Source organism: Pyrus communis, chromosome 6 (assembly GCF_963583255.1).
Source record: "Pyrus communis chromosome 6, drPyrComm1.1, whole genome shotgun sequence".
Classification (NCBI taxonomy): domain Eukaryota; kingdom Viridiplantae; phylum Streptophyta; class Magnoliopsida; order Rosales; family Rosaceae; genus Pyrus; species Pyrus communis.
The window spans coordinates 20564507-20585577 of record NC_084808.1 but is presented as its reverse complement, the minus strand read 5'-3'; the positions used below and the strand labels follow the sequence as shown (position 1 = coordinate 20585577).

Here is a 21071-nt window from a genome sequence, read left to right as displayed (position 1 = left end):
CTTTAGGGGCCAGACATCATCGTCGACACACCACGGCCAGGGTTAGGCTCTGATACCAAATTGTCATATCCCAGCCAGAACGGGACTACTTTCCGGGTCCGACTCTACCGTAGCACGATATTGTCCGCTTTGGGCCCCCAGCACACCCTCACGGTTTTGTTTCTAGGAACTCACACGAGAACTTCCCAATGGGTCACCCATCATGGGATTGCTCTTGTGCGCTACTGGCTTAACTTCAGAATTCCCATGGAACCCGAAGCCAGTGAGCTCCCAAAAGGCCTCGTGCTAGGTAGGGATGAGAATATACATATAAGTATCACTCTCCTGGGCGATGTGGGATGTCACAATTATGAATATCAATACGTATTTAAAAATGCAATAGGTAACGAAGAATTTTGATATATTGATTACAAAGCAAATTGTGGTTGAAATTGATTGATTGTTAGATCCCACATTACTCAGAGGAGTGGATCCTCTATGCCTTATATGTACATGCCCACCTGCATATAGCACAAGGCCTTTTGGGAGCTCAATGGCTTCGGAGTTCATCGGAACTCCGAAGTTAAGCGAGTTCGCGCGAGAGCAATTCCAGGATGGATGACCCACTGCGAAGTTCTCGTGTGAGTTCCCATAAACAAAACAGTGAGGGTGTGGTCGAGACCCAAAGCGAATAATATCGTGTTACGACAGAATCGAACTCGGGTCAGGATGTGACATTGATCTTGTAACCTAATAAAAAGACATTCTAGAACTTATAAATGTGCAAACAAGGGAAGATGCAATTGGGAAAAATAAAAAGAGAAAATGAAATATCCCAACTTGAACATTTTTCTTGACTTATAAAAAATATTGACTTGCTAAAACAGTAATGAAAGCATCACATGTTAATACAGTTCATCCTACTTATAGCATCGCATATAGTTTATCCTACTTTACAAACCCCCAAAATGGTACATTTTAATGAAATATGGCTTGTGTGAATCATCCAAGATACACCAAATAAGTAACAGATTAGTATCTTTCACTAACTTCATTGCAACTCATAGCACCTGACATATAAGAAACGCCATGGCTTGAAGCTCATAAGGTAACCTCGTTTTTCCTTCCCCGAAAGTAAAACTTTCACCCAACTTTTTTATTTCAATAACTACTCTATCACAACCTGCATCATTTCTTCCTAATAGGTTTAGATAAAGTAGATGCACCAAGAGAAGGCCTCATATCCCTCATTTTCGAACCCCATGTTTTCCGTTACATATGTTGATTCAGCCATGTGGCTCAATCTTTCCCAAATACCATGGACAAGCGTGGATGCAACAAGAATGGCTTATTTAGTTAGTAAGTTGCATGAAGATGTTTCCACAATAACAACCCGTAGAAAGCAAACCCAATGGTATCCAAACAACACTTTTTTTTCTTGTCATCCCAGCCAAACACACTGGTATTTAGCATGTTATATGCACTTTCATACTTGTCTTTCAAACGCTTCACTTTGTTTTGTACATGTTTCGCCTCTATACTAATGTTGAGAATCTTTCCCCATATCTTGAAGGCAATCATTAGGAAAATACTAGCTCTAAAACGGCTAGCCTCACACTTAGCTCCATCAATTATCATCTCCTCGGGGATGGTAAGCAATACATCTCCTCATGATTAGTTCAGCTTTGTGAGGAAGTCATATAATCTATCAAAGAAGTCAAATAATACATAAGTAACAATAACATCACTTAAAGAAAATTGTCATAAGAAACAAATCAAATTGTCTTTACATATCTTGTATGAGTTTAGTAATACCAACATAAAAAAAATCAAAACAACAAAAAATAATTACAACAACAATCATCTTAACCAGTTTTCAATTCCTCATTTCTCTACAGTCATCATACATTGTTCTTGAAAGATCATCCCTCCATTGAGTCTATCTCTCGCTTGACTCAACGGTTTCACTTCAGGCTATTACTTCTGGTAAATCTTCGACTATAGGCAAGTCAGCAACTGTAAGCATTGTGTTTTCCTCAAGGTCAATATCTATATACATTCTGATAAAATTATGAAGCAAACTACATAATATGATTATTTGTCCCTAAATCCTGATTGGATAGATTGAATGACTCCGCAAGATAGCTCAACATTTTTTAAGGAGGCCAAAAAACCTATCAATGACATTCTTAGAGCATCTACAATGGGAATCCCTTTAGGGACTCCGACCACCACTTTTGAGGACTCATTTATGAGCTTTAGAATAATATTCGAGTCGTTAAAAGAATATTGTTTATAATGGAAATTCTTTATAGTATAATCCCTAATATAAAGACTAAAATATTAAAAAATTATTATTCATTTCATTGAAATATTGTAACCATTGATAAAAATAAAAAACTATCTCTACCATTGATTTTTCAAGAATTTCAAAAAAAAAAAAACAAAAAAAAAGACAAATGAGAAGTTGCCCCACTTGGGTGGGTTCAAAAAACAAAGAAAAAAAAAACATAAAGAGCAGCACCATTCCCACTCAAAATTAATATGGAGTCCACTATTCGCGTCTCTATATGTAATCCTCATATTTGAGAATTCTTTTAAGGTATCCAGCGAGTCCCTATGTATTGAGATGCTTTGAGGTCGATTCCGGTCCATTAGAAGTCATTTTTCCCTATATTTAGGGACCATACGGTTGTAGAGATTCCATTTAGGGTCTCCATTAGAAATGCTCTTAGCATGTGAGTATTTCACATTAAAATATTTTTCTTGATTCTTAGGTGCACGTGAATCAAGGGTAGGGCCAATTAACCCTTAGAAAGGTCAGCTTCTAGGTTTTAAAAGACGCTAGTCAGGCCGTGGGAATGGCCTACCCCTAGGCGTCTAGACGGGAGCCTAAGCGATTTCTTTTAATTTTGATTAAATTTTATTATATAAAATATAAATGAATGTCCAATTACACTTAAAAAATTGTGACAGCCCGTCCCGAAAGTTATCTTCGATGGCGTGGAATGACGATTTTGCCCTTGGACGTTAGTTGGTGTCTTGGGCGATTTGTTTTCTTTTGTTTTGGGTTGGCTGCCATCAGGACATACACACACCCACACACACCAAAACAAACCCCTGGACACTCCCTCTCTTTCCACTCTCTCAGATTTTCTTCCATTTTCGTACAATTGTACGGACAACTTCGAAACTAACCTCTCCGCTCACGGATCATGGTCATTGTTGGTATTTTTGGACTCATTTCAAGCTCAGGAGTTGAGCTATACCATTTTTAGGACGTGAAGCTGTCGGAAAACCCGAGAACCATAACCTCCGATTTGAGGTATTGTTCATGTACACATAATTGTGAAGTTTTTGGAAGATTCTAAGCTTATATGAAGCTTTAGAACATCTTCATGATGCTCGGGGAATAATTTTGGAAGATTTTGGACGTCGGAAAGCTCGGGTTGGTGAGTTGCAGAGGTGATCGAAATATCGAAGGATTTTCCGGCGAGTTTTCGGGGGTTTTGGGTCACAAAAGTGAAATCGGCGAGAATTCGAGTTGCAGATGGTGACATTGATGGCAGCGACCGGCGAGGCTCACCGAAGAAGGAGGAGAATATTCTGTCAGAGTTGACGAAATATTATAACAGCGTCAGGTGAGACCTATCTCGAAGACGAGCGCAGTCACTCGAGGCTGGGAGGCTGCGACCCTTCCACTTACCAATGAGTGGGTCTTTTCCTTTTATCGTGTATATATATATATATATATATATGACTGATAATTCCACAAACGTTTACAAATTGAATTTCATATCATTTTTGTTAATGCTTTGGAGGACTAGTGTGAACTACAAATGGCTTGATCCCTGTTTAGGGTACGTAGGCAGTCTAACGAGACGTTAGATGCAGCCATACAATAAACGAGACTAAATATTTAAGATAATAGCTTTACTTGTGGAATTGAGCAGTGTGAGGGAGATTGGTGAAAAATTGGAGATTTAACCTTAGGTTTTGGTAGTTAAATGTTGGACATAAGTTAAGATGTGAAGAATCAAGAAATTGAGGTAAGGAAAGGTAAGTAGTGATAGTTAATTTAATTAGTGTCTATTTGGACTTATCACTTATGATTACTCTCGAAAGTAAATAGTTCGGGAGTGGGGTGTTACAGTTATGCATTTCATGTTATTTGTATATATGTATATATATTTGGAAATGTTTATAATATGGTTGAATTTCATATTTACATCATGGCATACTCATATATTTATTACCTAAACCTAATTATTGTGAATGCTTTAAAGTGTCAAATGACGCTGCAGACGCTCAGGTAAGATTCAGGTAAGTACACTTTGATGATAATGATGGTAATGAGTACGATTGTATTAAGATATGTTAGAGCTCATAAACCTGCACATTGGTGTTAGTGCTCCCGCCCGTGGCCAGGGCCTAGCTTTCACGTGATCGTTCACCTCCCGCACTATACGCTCTCCTTGGATCCAAGGTAGGTGACAGCCTGTCGTACAGACCACTTTAGGTGGTTCTGACTCGTAGGTGACTTGCGATACTTCGCACAGCCTTCACGTGATCATAACACTTAAGCGTATTTATTTACACTCAGCATGTCGTATAGACCACTTTAGGTGGTTCCGACTTGTGTGCAGGAATTGATTGAGGAGCTATATGTGCTAGCAATGATTGTTGAGAGATTGGATGAGATATGAATAAGTCGTATAGGTCATTATAGGTGACTCCGACTTATATGTGTTAGCAATGATGATGAGATATGTGATGAGATATGAATAAGTCGTACAGGTCACTATAGGTGACTCCGACTTATATACTAGCTATACATGATGATATATGTGATGATATGTGATGTGATATGTGCACAGTTGTACAGGTCACCATAGGCGATTCTGACTTGCATGCTAATATGGTTTATTAAGCACGTGATTCTTTGTATTGCCAATGAGATGCTGGATAGTGGTATACTTGCGGGTTTACTATTAGTATACTTTTGATTTCATACTTTTACGTAGTATGATTTGTTGGAAACTATACAGGCCTTTCGGCGAGGGGTTACTACATTTGATAATGGAAATGATTTTGAAAATCCTTGTTTCGATCACTCACTCACATTTTCTATTTATGCACCCCTCCAGGTACTAGCAGCAGAGTTTCTGTATTGACGAAGATTTGTGGCACTTCCCAGTACAGATGGCTTCTTTTGATGGTATAATCACTATCTTACCTTACTCTACTATACCTATGCTCTGTATCACGAGTGAAATGGGTCCAGACCCACTCACCGCGCACTCATGTACTTAGGCATTTTAAGATTTTAATGTATTCACACTTTATACATTATCACACTTTATGGCTTCGTCACCTCGTTGGTGTTGGCCAGCACGCCTCAATTTGGGGTTCTAATGGATATTCCGGGTCGGGGTGTGTCAAAAATACATAATTGTATTGGGATACATAAATTGCAAAACAAAATGACATATAGATGATAAAGTATTAGAATAAAGTACTAGAACATATTAAAGTTATGGGAAACAAGTAAATAATGAGTGTTCATCCAAAATTCAACAAGTCTCTTACAATTTATTGAAAAAATAAAATGCAAAATGAAAGTTATATATTTTGTGTCTAAGTGAGACTTGTGACCTAGGTGGGTGTCTAGGTGGGTTTAGGAGGGCACCTAGACAAGTATAAATAGTCTATCTTAATTTTCAAACGCTGGGATTAATTGGGATGGTGATCAATCGTCTAGTTCTTCTAACATTTTGCTAAGTTTGTTTAGTTTAGACCATTCTCCCCTGGTAATTATTGAATTCCTTACTAATGTTTGCTTTAACTTTTAGTTTTTTTTTTTTTTTTTGGGTCAAACAATAGATTTTGTTAGATTAGATGTTAGATTAGCCACTGACAGAGTTTAAACCCACGCCGTTATGCAAGAACTCAACATCATTTCACCATTGTGGTAAATGATCACTTGCACTTTAACTTTTAGTTAAAGTAGGTTAAGAATAGTCTATACATAATAACTTTTGGAATGATAATTATCAGTCTACTACATTGACATATTGAATTTATTTTAAACAGTTATGAGAAATAGTGAAAACACTGAAAAGAAAAACAATAGAGATATTGCACAATTAGAATGAATTAGAGATTATATATTAGTATTTAAGATATATATCGTTTGTGGATGTGTATTCTCTATTTTGATGAAGTTCAAATTTTAAGCACTTATCATTTTTCATTAAAAGTAGGAGGATTTAGGTTTGCCTATACTTATGTGACTTGGTCAAATCTCTCACCTAATTGTGTAAAATAAAATATCGTTGTATAAAAAAAAAAAAAACTTATACATGTAAAATTGACCCCCCATGGCAAAACCTCAAACGCCGCTACTGACGTAAATTATGTCCCCACTCTTGTAAATGGTATTTAGTACTTCTACATGGTGCCATAAAATCTTCATCATCTGTATATCTAGCAACAACCAAATAGTATGCGCATATATTAGTTAATAATACATTTTAGATGTCAACCAACAAAAGTAAGCAACAACACTATGTACTTGTCTATCTTATCGGTTGGGACCTTGAGACCATTAGCTCTAGTCACAAAGTCACCACGAACTCTCAAATCAGTAGTTTATCCCTCCAAATAGGGCAACACATATACGAATTTCAAATCAAGTGTGCATACCCCTAACACATTAGTTACTATATGACCCTTCCTCATTCGAAACCTTGGTCTATCGACATCAGTCACAATAACCCCTATGTATATTACCTCTAGCATTCCTAAACAACCTAAAAAAAACTTATACTTAATAATAAACATAAATAATTATGTTATATTTAATGTTTTTATTACAATACTTACCTTAAAGCATCTCCATCACAATTTCGTGGACTCCTTTGGGACAGGGGTTGGTTTTGCAAAAAACACATCTTGCAAACCGAGTAACACATACAATACTCGGTGGACATATCGACCAATAGTTTCACCAAACTTAACAAATCTAACTAGAATTGTCCCTTTTTTTTTTTTTTTTTTTTTCTTTTTTTTTTTTTTTGTGGTAGTCTAATATGTTTATAAAAGTAGCTATTTGCTTCTCTATTGTAGCATGACCATCGTCTACCAATCCACCACGAGTTTTTAGTAAATCACATAAAACTGCAAATTATCCATTCACAGCTCCCACGAATAATTAGTCTCACTCACTCATGTGGAATGTGATACAATCTATCTCCTATCCCCTAACATGAAGTCTAACAATTGTCCTCTGCTTTAAACCACCTCTTTCCTTTTGTCTCCTTTGTGATTGTCTATACCACAACAATTATGCATCAGTAATATACACTTGTGCTAGTATAATCCAAATGCTCATAAAAATAAAGAAATGAGTCTCAAGTTCATCCATGCCTTCATATGCAACAAAACAAATATGTATGAGTGCATAAATCATTGAGGCTAATTAACTTTGATATTGGAAGTACAAAGGTGTGACATGTCATTGCCACGTAATTATGAATTTATGAGACGAGCGACTTGCATGTGTAAAATTTTCAACATATACTCACCGATCAACCCGAGTAAGAATCAAAACAGTGCAAATAAGTGAGTGTACCAAATACCAACGAGCGAGATTCTTTTTTCGTGCTGAGGATGTTGTTGGCTTGGGGATGGTAGGTGGAGGCTTGGAGCAGTTTGCTGATGAACCTACTTTGAAGGAGGAAACGGCAAAGAGAAGGCGTTTTTGGGCGGCGGGTGATGTGCTTCAGACAACAGAGGCTACGAGAAGACAGATCAGATTAGGGTTTGTTTTTATGATTTAGGTAGTGGAATTATTGAAAAGGAGAAGGGGTATTTTTGTCTAGAAATGTATAATTTTGTGTTCCATGAGGTGGAACAAGTTTGTTTAGTAAGAGTGATACAAAAATTGGATTAAATTTCGTCCTAAGAACTGACGCGTCCCATCTATTTTATTGTACCAAACATATATGCTACCAAGAATAGTACAAATTTGTACGAAATATACAGTAGTTGAGTCAATCCGATTAGTCAGATACTTAAGTTACAAGTAACTAACATCACGAGTGAAACAATTCCGTACCATGTATAGGCAAAAACAATATGACAGAATCACTACCATCGTTTTCTCTCACACCACCAACTTGCCCCAAGAGAGGGTGATGAAATGGGGTCAAGTTAACTACGAAAACTTGGTTATACTTTTACTGGCAAAGTCCAACAACCTATAGCCACAGATTAGGCTCCGCTCGGCAAACCCCAACATGTTACCATGCCATTGCCAAGTAGCTCGCATCAAACTTCATGAGTGCCGGCGAAAAAATATAAATGGGTTAAAAACTATGGCATATACAACGGTGTTGAGTCTGTTGTAAACCGAACAATGAAGAAAACGCTATGATCTAAAGAAAAGGGATTTTCTGAGCAAAACTGAACTGAAGATCCCTCTGCTGAGCTTGAAGCTTCAGTTCAACCAATTTGTACTGCTCAAGTAAACAAGCATACATTTTAACAGTACCTATACCTTGAAGCAAAAAGTTAAAATTACTTAGAACAATGGTTAATGGAAAAAGGAGCGAATCGAAATGGGCAGAACTTTTCTTGGAGAAAGGAGAGGGCAGATTAACGTTGAGGCCTGCCTGAGTGAGATATGTCTGCACTTCCTCCACGAACTGAGCTCCCGGTATTCCTCTCCGCTCTGTCACCGCCGCAGATGACGATGATGCCGATGCTGTAGCCATTCCCTCCCTCTCTCTCACAGACTAGTTGCAATCACAGACATAGAAACGACTTGTAGTTGTGGATGCTTCAACAGTTCGACTCAGCTGAAAACAAGTGCAGAGAAAAAGAGATGGAGGAGGGAGACTCCAACGACGTCACTTTAGTTTAGCCTTTTGAGTCCAGTGTGGGACGGAGGGATTGGTCAAGAAAAGTCACGTTTCATACTTGCATGGGGAACCTATCCATATCCTATCATCTTACTTATTGCTTGCATATAGTAGCACCCAAAAGACATTCCCAATTCAAATTTATCTAGAAAATTTACCAAACGATGAAAATACACTTGTACTTCAATTGTTGGAAATGATTATTTTTGAAAATTTAATTGTTGGAGATGATTATTTTTTGAAATTTTGTTGCTATTGTTGTCAATATATGAACTTTTGGCTCCCCCAATCTTGAGATTATGACTAAAAAATGAGTTAGGAACTTAGGATTATAATAGGCAAAGGTGGAACAACGAAATTTCTAGGGTTAAGGAGCGTATTCTTTTCTTTTCATTATTTGTAGTGCGTGGATGACTGAAGACTTTTGTCTTGATAAAAAGCTAGTGTGCAGTGGATTAACTCATGCTAAATCGAAAGAAAGTCATTTCTTTTATTATTATTTTTTTCCTTGAAAAAGTTGCACTAGGCAACCCAAGCCATTCTAACACTACTTTTGCCGTTCATGATAGATTAAGAGTTCGATTCGGTCAAATGTGACAGGCAAACGAGCAAAGAGGCCATATTCTGCTTCTAGTTTCTTATTATTTTGCTGCTTGCTTGCCTTTCTGTGGGCATTTATTGTATTTCTGGCTTTTGTCCTGGTAATGAAAATTCCAGTTCAACAGAGAAAGAAAAGAAAAAAAAAAAAAAAAAACTATGATTCAATTTGATAGACAAACGACTGAACTAGCAAAGAGGCCACATATTCTGCCTCAGTAGGCCTCGTGCGCATTTTAGCAAACGCGCCAACTAACACAGACAAGAAAATAAGCAGAAAGAAAGAGTAGTTTATCCGCCGCACTTTGATATCTCCGTCCATTTCTTCTACCTCTTTACTCCTCAACGGACCACTCGAGGTCTCCTCCCTTCCCATAATAACACACTCCCTCTCGTTTTCTCCCATTCACTTTCTCTCTCTAGATCTCTCTCTCTCTCCCTCTCTCCCTCCCCCCCCCCCTCAGTCCTCACATTCCCAAAATGCAGGCCTCCCTCTCTCTCCCTGCCCTCTCGCCAGCCGTCCCCAGGCCAAGCTACGTCGTTCAATCCGCCCTCCCTCTCCCGCCATCCAAGCCTATCAATCTCCGATTCTGCGGCCTCCGCCGCGAGGCCTTGGGATTCTCGCCTTTCGGCCGCTCCGACTCGCACCGCGTCCGCCTCTCTGCTCCTTCGCGCTCTGCCACAATCTCGGCCTCCTCGTCCTCCGGCAATGGCAGCCCTCCCAAGTCGTTCGACTATGACTTGCTCATCATCGGCGCCGGCGTCGGTGGCCACGGTGCCGCTCTCCACGCCGTCGAAAAGGTACGCTCACTCTCACACTCTCCACACAATCCTTATGATTTTTGCTGAGAAATTTCGGCTCTGAGCTTTGGATTCAGCTCAATTGTCAGTGATTGGTTGCTATTTTAGCTTGAATAGTATTCCAGAAGCTTCAATCGTCTGTGCTTTTTGCTTAATAGAGTATACTATGTGGAATGTTGTGATTTGGCTTCTTCTACATTAAGTTGAATTATTCAATCGAAGGTACCGAAAATGTACTTGTGGCAAGTGTATCTGCGTTTATTTGATGTTATGGCAAGAAAAGCCTACAACTTTTTAGTTTAGTACATCAAAAATCAATGCTTGGACTTAGAATATTCATGTGTTCGTATTTTTGTATAAGTTTCTGTATATACAAATGGATCGAATGTTTTTCGTGTGTTAACTTAGGATATTTTTGTATATCGAATGTTTTTCGTGTGTTAACAAATGGATCCTTAAGTTGTTATTTATTGATTTTGCTTTCCTGAACGCAAGCAATGCAGGGTTTGAAAACTGCCATAGTGGAGGGAGATGTGGTGGGTGGAACCTGTGTTAACAGGGGATGTGTTCCGTCTAAAGCTCTTCTGGCAGTTAGTGGTCGGATGCGTGAACTTCAGAACGAACATCACCTCAAGGCTTTAGGTTTGCAGGTAAATCACAGTTTTATGTCATCAACTGCATGCACGTGTAGATACAAGAATTTATCATCGTAAATTGGTTACTTCCAGTTACGGTTAGTTGTGAAAACATTTGTTTCTTATGGTGCTGCTTTCTTGTGACTTACTGTAGGTGTCAGCTGCTGGATATGACAGACAGGGAGTAGCTGATCATGCGAATAATCTTGCAACAAAAATTCGTAATAGTTTGACCAATTCAATGAATTCTCTTGGAGTCGACATTTTGACAGGTGTTGGTACAATTCTGGTAAGTTGTACGTTCTAATATATTTCGTGGCAACACAAACTAACGTCACATGTCCAGTTTTCTTTTTTCTTGTTTTTAAATGAAGCTTGTTTTGGTACAATGTTGAGCTTGTTAGAGCATGGCTATGATTAAGTTTGAAATCTCTCATGCAATATAAGTGGTGGCATCCTGATAGTTATCCTGACATTGGTTCTCTTGTTCATGAAAATATCAGGGCCCTCAAAAGGTGCAAATTGGATCATCTGACAAAGTAGTAACGGCAAAAGATATAATCATTGCCACTGGTTCTGTTCCTTTTGTTCCTAAGGGCATTGAAGTCGATGGTAAAAATCATTTGTTTCTTCAATTCCTTGTTATCTAATGGTTGATCAAATCATTTTTTGGTTTTAGAAGATGCGTAAAAATTAACTGATTTGGGAACATTGGTTACTAGCCTATGGGATCTTTGTGACTAACTATATAAGTGACCTGCAGGGAAGACTGTGATTACAAGTGACCATGCACTCAAATTGGAGTTTGTTCCAGAGTGGATTGCAATTGTTGGAAGTGGTTACATAGGTCTCGAGTTCAGCGATGTTTATACTGCACTTGGGAGTGAGGTAGTTCCTTTCTTTCAACTTAGATTTCATCTTCTGAATTTTTGCATTATTTTGACGTAAAAAATAAAAGGAAGCTAATTCTATGGGTCAATTACTAACTTCTCTTTGTGTACACCAGCTCAATGAACCACCTTTTCATATATTTTAATATTTCAAAAGATTTCTTTGGTACGACCTAGGAGTTCTTATCTCACAGGGGAGCCTAGACTAATCTTAAAGTATTTTGTAGGTTACTTTCATTGAAGCTTTAGATCAGCTTATGCCTGGTTTTGATCCTGAGATTGGGAAGTTAGCCCAGAGGGTTCTAATAAATCCACGAAAGATTGATTATCAAACTGGAGTATTTGCATCCAAGGTAAGCGGATGCTTTTTATCTGATTGTTCTGTTTAGTGTTTTCAGGATTGTTGCTTCAGTTTTTCACTGTCTTTGGTTTGTTATAGATCACACCTGCAAAGGATGGGAAACCAGTCACCATTGAACTAATTGATGCAAAGACCAAGGAACCAAAAGATACTCTTGAGGTAATTGACTGGATCTTTTTAAACCGACATAACATATCTAAAGGATATGGTTTTCTGCCATTAACGGATTTGGTCATATGAATCTGATAGACACAACTACATCCTCTTTTAGTTGAATAGTACCCTTGTGAAGTAACCTGTTCCCATATGTATATTGTTAAGTTGCTAATTTATAGATTAACCTGCTGTGATTCTGTGTTTGAAGTCAGGCATATGTTTAGACTTCCAATTTGATGCCTTGGTAGCTTGAGTGGTAGCTTGAGTGCTTGCCTTAAAATTACTATAGGCATAACTGTTACAGTTCAAATGTATGAAAGGTTTTTCAAGGCATTTGTGATAGACCATTGTACTTTAATCCTCTCCCAGGTGGATGCAGCACTAATAGCAACTGGAAGAGCCCCATTCACACAAGGTCTTGGATTGGAGAATGTATGACATCTTGGTTAACATTTATTTAATTTTGGAGTATATATAAAGTTATTCGGCAAAACAGCAACAATAGTTTCTGACATTACTTTTGCAGATTGATGTAGCAACACAACGTGGCTTTATTCCTGTTGATGAGCGCATGCGAGTAATAGATGCAAATGGCAAATTGGTAAGTTGCAAATTTTCTTGTGATCATGAACCCTAACATCAACATTATCAGTTGTTTCTGATGTGAATTTTGAATATCAGGTTCCTCACCTATTTTGCATTGGTGATGCTAATGGCAAGATGATGCTTGCTCATGCAGCCAGTGCACAAGGAATTTCAGGTTAGTGCACCTAACTAATTTCATTTGAATCTCCCTGTCGCTCTCCCTCTCACGCACAAAAACTTAACTATCCTCAATACCTTTTTTCAGTGGTTGAACAAGTCACAGGAAGAGACCACGTGCTCAATCATTTGAGCATTCCCGCAGCATGTTTCACACATCCAGAAATCAGTATGGTTGGACTGACAGAGGTGAGTAATTTGCTAATTGCCATATTTTTGTTTTCAACATCTTTCACAAAGGTTACGCTTTTATTTATCAGTTTTTATTTTACATTTTGTTTCTTTGACTGTTAATTAGAGATCTTTTAGCTTTCATAAATATTGGAAATTTAACTAAGCAATTACCATTGTCAGCCTCAAGCAAGAGAGAAAGCTGAAAAGGAGGGATTTGAAGTAAGTATTGCCAAGACCAGTTTCAAGGCTAACACAAAGGCCTTGGCAGAAAATGAAGGAGAGGGACTCGCTAAGGTGCATTCTTTTTTCCAAATTTATCTTTTGACTACGCAGAAAATTAGTACCAAGTACTGGTGTTGTCAATGAATTGTTCTTTACAGCTGATGTGTACTGTGGATATTTACGATCCCCTTTCTGCTTTGTATTTATGCAGTTGATATATAGACCAGATAACGGAGAGATTCTTGGAGTTCATATTTTTGGGTTACATGCCGCAGACCTTATTCACGAGGCATCAAATGCGATAGCATTGGGGACATGCATTCAAGTAATTACCTATTTAAAGCTACTGTGTTGCCATGCCCCTGCACTGCAACTTCTGATGTGCCCCCTATAATCTACCAGTCCTAACTTTCAGTTTACTTGTATTGCCATCCATTTGATGTTGCAGGATATCAAGTTTGCAGTCCATGCACATCCTACTTTGTCCGAAGTCCTAGACGAACTATTCAAGTCCGCAAAGGTGAGCTGCTGACGTTAATTTCTCAATCCACGCTTCATCGATGCTAGTTCTTTTTCCTGATGTGTTTTTTACCCACATATCTTTTTACATTATTGTGGGGCAGGTAGCTCATGTTCCCAGCCCAGTAAGTGAACCAGTTGCAGTATAAAGCTTCCTCAATACTCGGGTATAATTTTGAAGGTATTTGCTTATAATAGGGAGTTTCGGCAAGTTTTGTATCACAAGACGGAAGAGATCAAAGCCCAGAGAAGAGAAGGAACTTGAGGGAATCAAGGACGACTTGCCCCGAAATATTTTTCGCCTTTGTATCTTGGATTCTTGGTTTTGTTAATGGCTTGAAGAAACATTTGTATTCATAATTGTTTTTACACGGAAGCATTGTTTTTTAGAAAAACTAATGAAAAAAGCTTGAAAATTTTGAGTCTTAACGATAAAGACAAAATAAAGAGTAAAATGAATAGTATCAGAATTGATTTTTTAGTGTAAAAATATGATTTTTCATTAAAATGAACAACAGCGAGAGTTTTTCGTTAAAGTTTTTTTTTTTTTTTTTACTAGTTTTAGACCCTACTTATGCAGAAGAGCCTTACAATTGACTGAAAATTTAAAAAGAATTGTTATTAACACTCGTGTAAAATAAGATTTTTGAAATGTCAACAACAACACTTGCTAATTCGAATTACTATCAAAATTGACCTTTCTTTTAGCAAAATAGCCGTGAATAACAAATTCTGGAGAATGTAATGAATCCGTGCTCTAGGTGGATCAGCATGTTTCTGACCAAATTTTGTTCTTAAAAATTTAAATTATTCAATTCTTGGTATTTTCTAACCGGATAATGTTAGAGAGATCAAATTTGTAAATCAAAATTTGTAAACCAAATTATGTGGATTCATATCGATGACACATCATTTGGTTTGCAAATTTGGCTTATGAATTCGGTCTCACCAACATTATCCTTTCTAGCCCTAGTTTTAAGACCTACCGGTCTGAAAATTAGGGATAGAAAATGAGGTGGAGAATTCCAACAATTAAAACTCAACCAATAACCCAACGAACAACAAAATATACAAGCATTCTAAACACATGAAGAAAATTGATATTACTACAGCATTTTAACAAGAAAACAGCAGCAATGAAAACCAAATCAAAAACTCAATCTCTTCAACAAGAGTACTCACACATGAAGCTACTACGTTTACTAATAACAAAGCGTAAAACGACGTCAAAATCAAAACACTCGGACCGGGAAAACCCAATCAGAGCCAGGATTTGGAGATATCACTCTACTCTAACCCAAAGTAAGAATAAAACGAAACAAAATCCAAAGAACCCTAATCTGGAAAATCTAACAACTAAATCCTGGAGAATCACATTAGAATAAGAAAAATAACAAGACTTGCAACAACACGGCTATTTCAAATTAGTTTACGATACCAGATCTACTCAAATACTAACTACCGTTGTGAATCCAAATTTTAATCTGCAGAGACCTCGGCAGTAAAGGCGTCGATGCTTGCAATTCTAGAGTATCTCAGAAAATGGACTAGACCATGAAAACCCAAGATACAACAAACTTAATACATACGCATATCTGATGCTAAAATCCTTCACAAATAATGTGTCCAACCAAAAATGCTTGATAAAAAATAAGAGCAACTAGCAGGAAAATACCTGACCGGGCACAATACCAATATCAACCACAATCTAAACAACTAAACAAAACTGAAATTCCAAATCATTGTAGTAAATCAATAACTTGCACTGAAAAGATTTAAGACTGAGCACTCATCGATTTCGATCAATAAATGATTGCAAAACCACAAAAAATTATCTCAAAAACTCATAATCTCTTTAAGAAAGTAGCAATCTCTAGAGTGATGCTCTTACATTAAGTTGAAATAAAGCCCACTAGAGTAACATCAAACTACTATGTTACTAACAGCAAATTAAACATAAATCGACATCGAAATCAACAAACCCTAATCGAGAAAACCCCAATCAGAGCCATGATTTGAAGGTCTCAATCTACTCTTCTCCGGAGGCAGATTCATTCTTGGTGTTGTTGTGTTTCCTGGCATACCTCTGGTTCCTCAGAAACTTGGGGTCCATCTGAAACCCAAAACCCGAAAATTAAAACCCAGAATCCAAATAATTAAACCCATAAGTAATTATTAACAAAACAAAACTAAAGTAATGCAAAAATTGATGAGAGAGAGAGGTAAAATGGATACCCCTTTGGTGGAAGTGTGGCGGTGCCTCTTAGGCTTCTTGATGCCGTTCCTGTGGGCCTTGCGCGACTGGTTGTGGGCGGTGTGATTCTTCGACTTGGCCATCTCTACAAATCCAAAAAACCCAAATCACAATACAAGTAATCAGTACCAAAAATGGAGATAGTGATCCAGCTAGAGAGAGAGAGAGAGAGAGAGAGAGAGAGAGAGAGAGAGAGAGAGAGAGAGGAGGAGACGAACCGGAAGGAGAACGATGGAAATAGCCGCAACGACGCTTTGGGTGTTCTCTTTGGCTCTGTAAAATGGGAAGTTGAGCTTTATATGAAAGCTCCTCCAAAACCCTAGCTGCCGGTTCTTGTATTTTCGTAATGACGAAAGTACCCTTTTGGTACCAAATGGAAAATTTGGGCTTAGGTTGGGCTGGACAGGCTTTATTGTTATCATCAGACCCAATATTATTTTCTTTTACCTATTTTACTTGAAGAAACTCAAAATAAAAACAGTAAACAAGAAACTCATAATACACCCACCTATTCCCCTCCTCTGCGTCCATGCGCCTCACCTTATATCACTTCCACCCATAACAAATGTGGCTAGCCCAAGGTCTATTTTTTAGGTTAGCTCCCCCAAAAACTCACTTCACCCCATCCAATAGGTTGACCCAAAATAGAGGTCAGCTTTGAGCACAACACATAATGGACTGAGCAAGAGAGTCATGTGAATTTCCTTTTTACTGCCGCTAGCGCGTGGGCGCGTGTTCCAGCATTAAAAAAAAAAGGGTCAGATCTTACATGGGCCACGTGTCCACTTTTGGGCTGTTGGATTTCATTTTTTTAAAAATCCAATGGTCCAGATTAATTAACTTAATAAAAAATTATAAAAAAACTGTTTAAAAATACAGAAAAATATAAAAAGATTATTTTTTATATATAAATACCTAACCATCTTTCACAAAAATTGTACTTTTGCAAAATGACACGTGATATGACAAGATTGGTTACAAATTCTATCCGAAATAAAAAATAATTTTTTAATTATTTTATTAAAAAATTTAATATTATTTTAATACGAATTGACTAGACTTTTGTCCGCTAATTTTTTAGGAGTGAATATATACTTGGCCAATTATTGTTCATTTGAGTCAATTAGTATTCATTTGGGTAGATTAAATGGACTTTGGGCCAACTCATGTTTCAGGGGTGGAGTTGCACTTACCTCTCCTCGACTCTAGTGACAGGCATTGTGAATTTGTGATACAAACAAATTCGAAGAAGAAGCTTCTCTTAAAGTAAGGCTTTTATGGACTATCAATATCTGTCACTTTATTATTTAACATTAATTTTCGTGTCAATCATAACACATGAAATAATAATGTTGTGTACGTAGAAATGGGTAATAAGCGGGCATCGAAATCAGAAATTTATGTTGAACTATTTATAATGATGTCATAAATTGGAATCAAGCATTCATAAACAAGTGTGTTTAAAAGTAACTAAATTTTATTTATAAATTTATTTAATATACATGTATGTTTAAAAATTATTATCATTCAGGTGAGTCAATCTTAATCTAATTAATTGTACTTCAACCTAATTCAATCTGCCTACTGACCGGGTTGTCAAATTTTCATGCCAAAATAAAGTTAATGTTAGAACCCAACCCAACTTATACCAGGTGAGTTGGTCGATAGGCCCACCAAAATTCAACGTAAATTTTATTTTTGTTGTAAAATAAACAATGTTTGAGTGGAAAATTGTAAAGGAAAAGATTTTTAATTTCAGTCAACTAATGAACCATTGAAATTTGGAACATAGAGGTATCTATTTCAATTTTATTGTGAAATTGGGAGGTATTTCATCTTATTTAGCTAAGAGGAAAGGATCCCTTTCTCATCAAACAATTACGGTTTTTGAAATTTGATCAAAAACTAAAAATACAGGCTCACTCCAAAGGTTATAATAACTTTAACCGTTGAATTAAATTTTAAGAATCTAAATTATTTGATAAGAAGAATTAGATGAAAGAGATATTATTTCTAGGTGTGACACCTAAACAATTTCCAATACGTGTTGATGGTCAAAAGTCAAAAGGACAGAGAGGTATGTGCAGTAACATGACAGCAAATCAAAAGGCAACCAAAATTACATAAATATATTAGGTAAAGCATATAATATTAATTTCCACAAAATACAAATATATATATTTCCCTAATTATTCATCACATATTTCCTCACCACCGCCACTTGCAGAACCCATCAGAGTCCAGGCTCCCCCAGTTGTACCGCTGAACTGGATTCGGTTGTCAACACCCTAAACTACAAATCCCCACAAATCCATTTGTTAAATCCCCTCCCATTCGATCTCTTGTCCACCGATTCGTTGTGGGTGTTTTGGTCCTTCCTTAAAAACTCCGCCGATCTGCTCCCGGAGAAGAATCAGCCGCCGCTGCCATGTTTCTGCTCGACTGGTTCTACGGCGTCCTCGCTTCCCTTGGGCTGTGGCAGAAGGAGGCCAAGATTCTGTTTCTGGGTCTCGACAATGCCGGCAAGACAACCCTCCTCCACATGTTGAAGGACGAGGTTTGATTCTCTTCCTCTGAGTCCTCGTTTTTGAGGTTGAATCTTTGCTGTGTTTTTGTTGTTTTTGAGGAATGTGTGTGAATGCGGTGGTGGGTTTTATTGCAGAGATTGGTGCAGCACCAGCCGACCCAGCATCCGACTTCGGAGGAGCTGAGCATTGGGAAGATTAAGTTCAAGGCTTTCGATTTGGGCGGACACTCGATCGCTCGCCGAGTCTGGAAGGATTACTATGCTAAGGTACTAGATTTGTTGAATTGGTAGTGTTGGAATTTGATTGGATAGTAATTTTCAGCTGAATTTTTTATCTGCATATTGCTTTGGTGTATGAACTTCGTACTTTCACTATAACTCCGGCCACTACTTGTATGTGAATCGTGATCTCTTGTTTTGTTTTGATTGAGTGGAAGTTATATTTTTTTGATTCGGAAATGTCAACAATGCTGTAGTTTTTGAGATTTCGATGGATTTCAACTTGGGACAGGTTGTTTCAAACTTCATTTATTTCTATATTTCGATGTTTGTCTTTGTTGCGCAATACATTATGATTATATTGTAGCTCCTTGTCTGCATACATGTTCTAACCCAACAATCGCGTTGCAATACATTTGTTTGCACCCGCTGGTTAGCATGTTTTGCCTTCATAATCCCGGATGAAATTTCCTTGAGTTCATCTGATTCATGGGAGGTAAACATTTACAGTGGAGGTTTTGCTGAGAGCACCTCTTCTCTTTTTTCCAGGATGTATTTTACTAGTATCTTTCCAGACGTGATGTCCTAAAAAATGCCATCATGGTTCATGATTGTGGCTTGGTCTTAGAGTTGAAAACTTACTCTCCCATTACGAACAAGTCACAAAACATTTCCTTGTGAATTAACTTGACAATGATTATTTACATTTGATAAAAACATCAGAGTCTGGTTAAACACACTAAACCAAATTAACCTTTATTCTCCGTCTCTTTCTGTCCGTGTTTTTCTGATTTTATTTTCCTGTTTCTTTCCAACATACGGGAAATTGTTTCAAGTCAACTTTCTATGATTCGGAGTCCGGACCTTAATTTTGCAAGAGTCCTATCTTTTCAAAAGTCACTTATCCACGTCCATGCTGTCTAGTTTTAATAAATCACTTCATAAACCTTCTCCATGTTTCCTAATGGAGAAGTCATTCATCGAAAAGAGTGAACAAAGAGAAGACAACTATATTATGGAAAGTGGACTTTATGATTCCGCTATTCCAGACATTGGAAGATTTAGTTGTGGTTGCTTCTCTTTGCAAGTGAACCGATCTATTGTGATTTTATTTTGGATCAGACTTGATGACTTCTTTATCAGAATAAATGCTTATAGCTACATTCTTGCATTCATTTTGATTTCTCCTTGATAAACCAAGTCTCACCGTTTCGTGATTGCATATAAAATTCTGAGTTCCTGCTCCAACCTCTCCTTGACCAAATATATTAAGTTCTATAATTCCTTTTTTCTCTCAAGTTTCTAGTTTGTCGTATGGCGTTTGTGGTCCATATTCTTGGCCGTGATTGTTGTTAGTGAATTTAAGTTGTCTTGAATTTCTTTTGGATTTTGCTGATTTACATCCTAATTGCTGCAAGTTTTCCATTTTCTCTGCTGTGAACAGGTTGATGCAGTTGTTTATCTGGTTGATGCATACGACAAGGATCGTTTTGCAGAATCAAAGAAGGAGCTGGATGCCCTCCTTTCAGATGAGAGCCTTGCAACTGTTCCATTTCTTGTGCTGGGCAACAAGATCGACATCCCTTATGCTGCTTCAGAAGATGAACTCCGATATCATCTAGGACTGACCAATTTCACAACTGGCAAGGGGAAGGTGAATCTTACAGACTCCACTGTTCGCCCTCTCGAGGTTTTCATGTGCAGTATCGTGCGCAAGATGGGGTACGGGGATGGCTTCAAGTGGGTCTCCCAATATATCAAATAGAGAGTAGTGTAGGCGGATAACATTTCGGCTCGGTATGTGTGGTAATTTTTCCTGCGAATTTGTAGTTTCTGACCACAATTATAATGGAAGAGGAATTTCTTATTCGAGTTTGATCGGATTGATGGATTAACAACTTATAGTATATCATTTGTCGCAATGTTCGATTTTAAATCTGTGCTTCCTGAACTAGATTGTGATTCTTTTATGATGAATTATGAATCTTGTTAAGCATTGTTTTTGGTTCTGAGCAGTTTCATATTCACTTACTTTTGGAAATCCTTGTTGT

The 21071-nt window shown here is 37.5% G+C and overlaps 3 protein-coding genes and 1 non-coding gene across 4 annotated transcripts; 3 read left to right on the top strand and 1 right to left on the bottom strand.

Moving 5' to 3' along the window:
• Nucleotides 1–9752: 9752 nt before the first annotated feature.
• On the top strand, nt 9753–14484 carry LOC137737555 (dihydrolipoyl dehydrogenase 2, chloroplastic-like). Its single transcript, XM_068477076.1, has 15 exons — nt 9753–10301; nt 10805–10951; nt 11091–11225; nt 11440–11548; nt 11700–11824; nt 12054–12179; nt 12266–12346; nt 12713–12775; nt 12870–12944; nt 13025–13103; nt 13194–13294; nt 13460–13573; nt 13713–13826; nt 13950–14021; nt 14125–14484. The coding sequence occupies exons 1-15, from the start codon at nt 9981–9983 to the stop codon at nt 14167–14169; spliced, it is 1707 nt and encodes a 568-aa protein (XP_068333177.1). The 5' UTR covers nt 9753–9980; the 3' UTR covers nt 14170–14484.
• A 1332-nt stretch (nt 14485–15816) lies between these two features.
• On the bottom strand, nt 15817–16588 carry LOC137737143 (large ribosomal subunit protein eL29z-like). The gene is made up of 3 exons (XM_068476534.1): nt 16493–16588; nt 16256–16359; nt 15817–16133 (listed from the first exon to the last, which is right to left on the bottom strand). The coding sequence occupies exons 2-3, from the start codon at nt 16355–16357 to the stop codon at nt 16050–16052; spliced, it is 186 nt and encodes a 61-aa protein (XP_068332635.1). The 5' UTR covers nt 16358–16359; nt 16493–16588; the 3' UTR covers nt 15817–16049.
• A 1879-nt stretch (nt 16589–18467) lies between these two features.
• LOC137737176 (small COPII coat GTPase SAR1A-like) lies at nt 18468–21029 on the top strand. The gene is made up of 3 exons (XM_068476576.1): nt 18468–18831; nt 18937–19068; nt 20465–21029. The coding sequence occupies exons 1-3, from the start codon at nt 18703–18705 to the stop codon at nt 20783–20785; spliced, it is 582 nt and encodes a 193-aa protein (XP_068332677.1). The 5' UTR covers nt 18468–18702; the 3' UTR covers nt 20786–21029.
• LOC137738539 (small nucleolar RNA snoR83) lies at nt 19475–19601 on the top strand. Its single transcript, XR_011068982.1, has one exon. It is a non-coding gene; the product is annotated as a small nucleolar RNA snoR83 (small nucleolar RNA).
• Nucleotides 21030–21071: the final 42 nt, after the last annotated feature.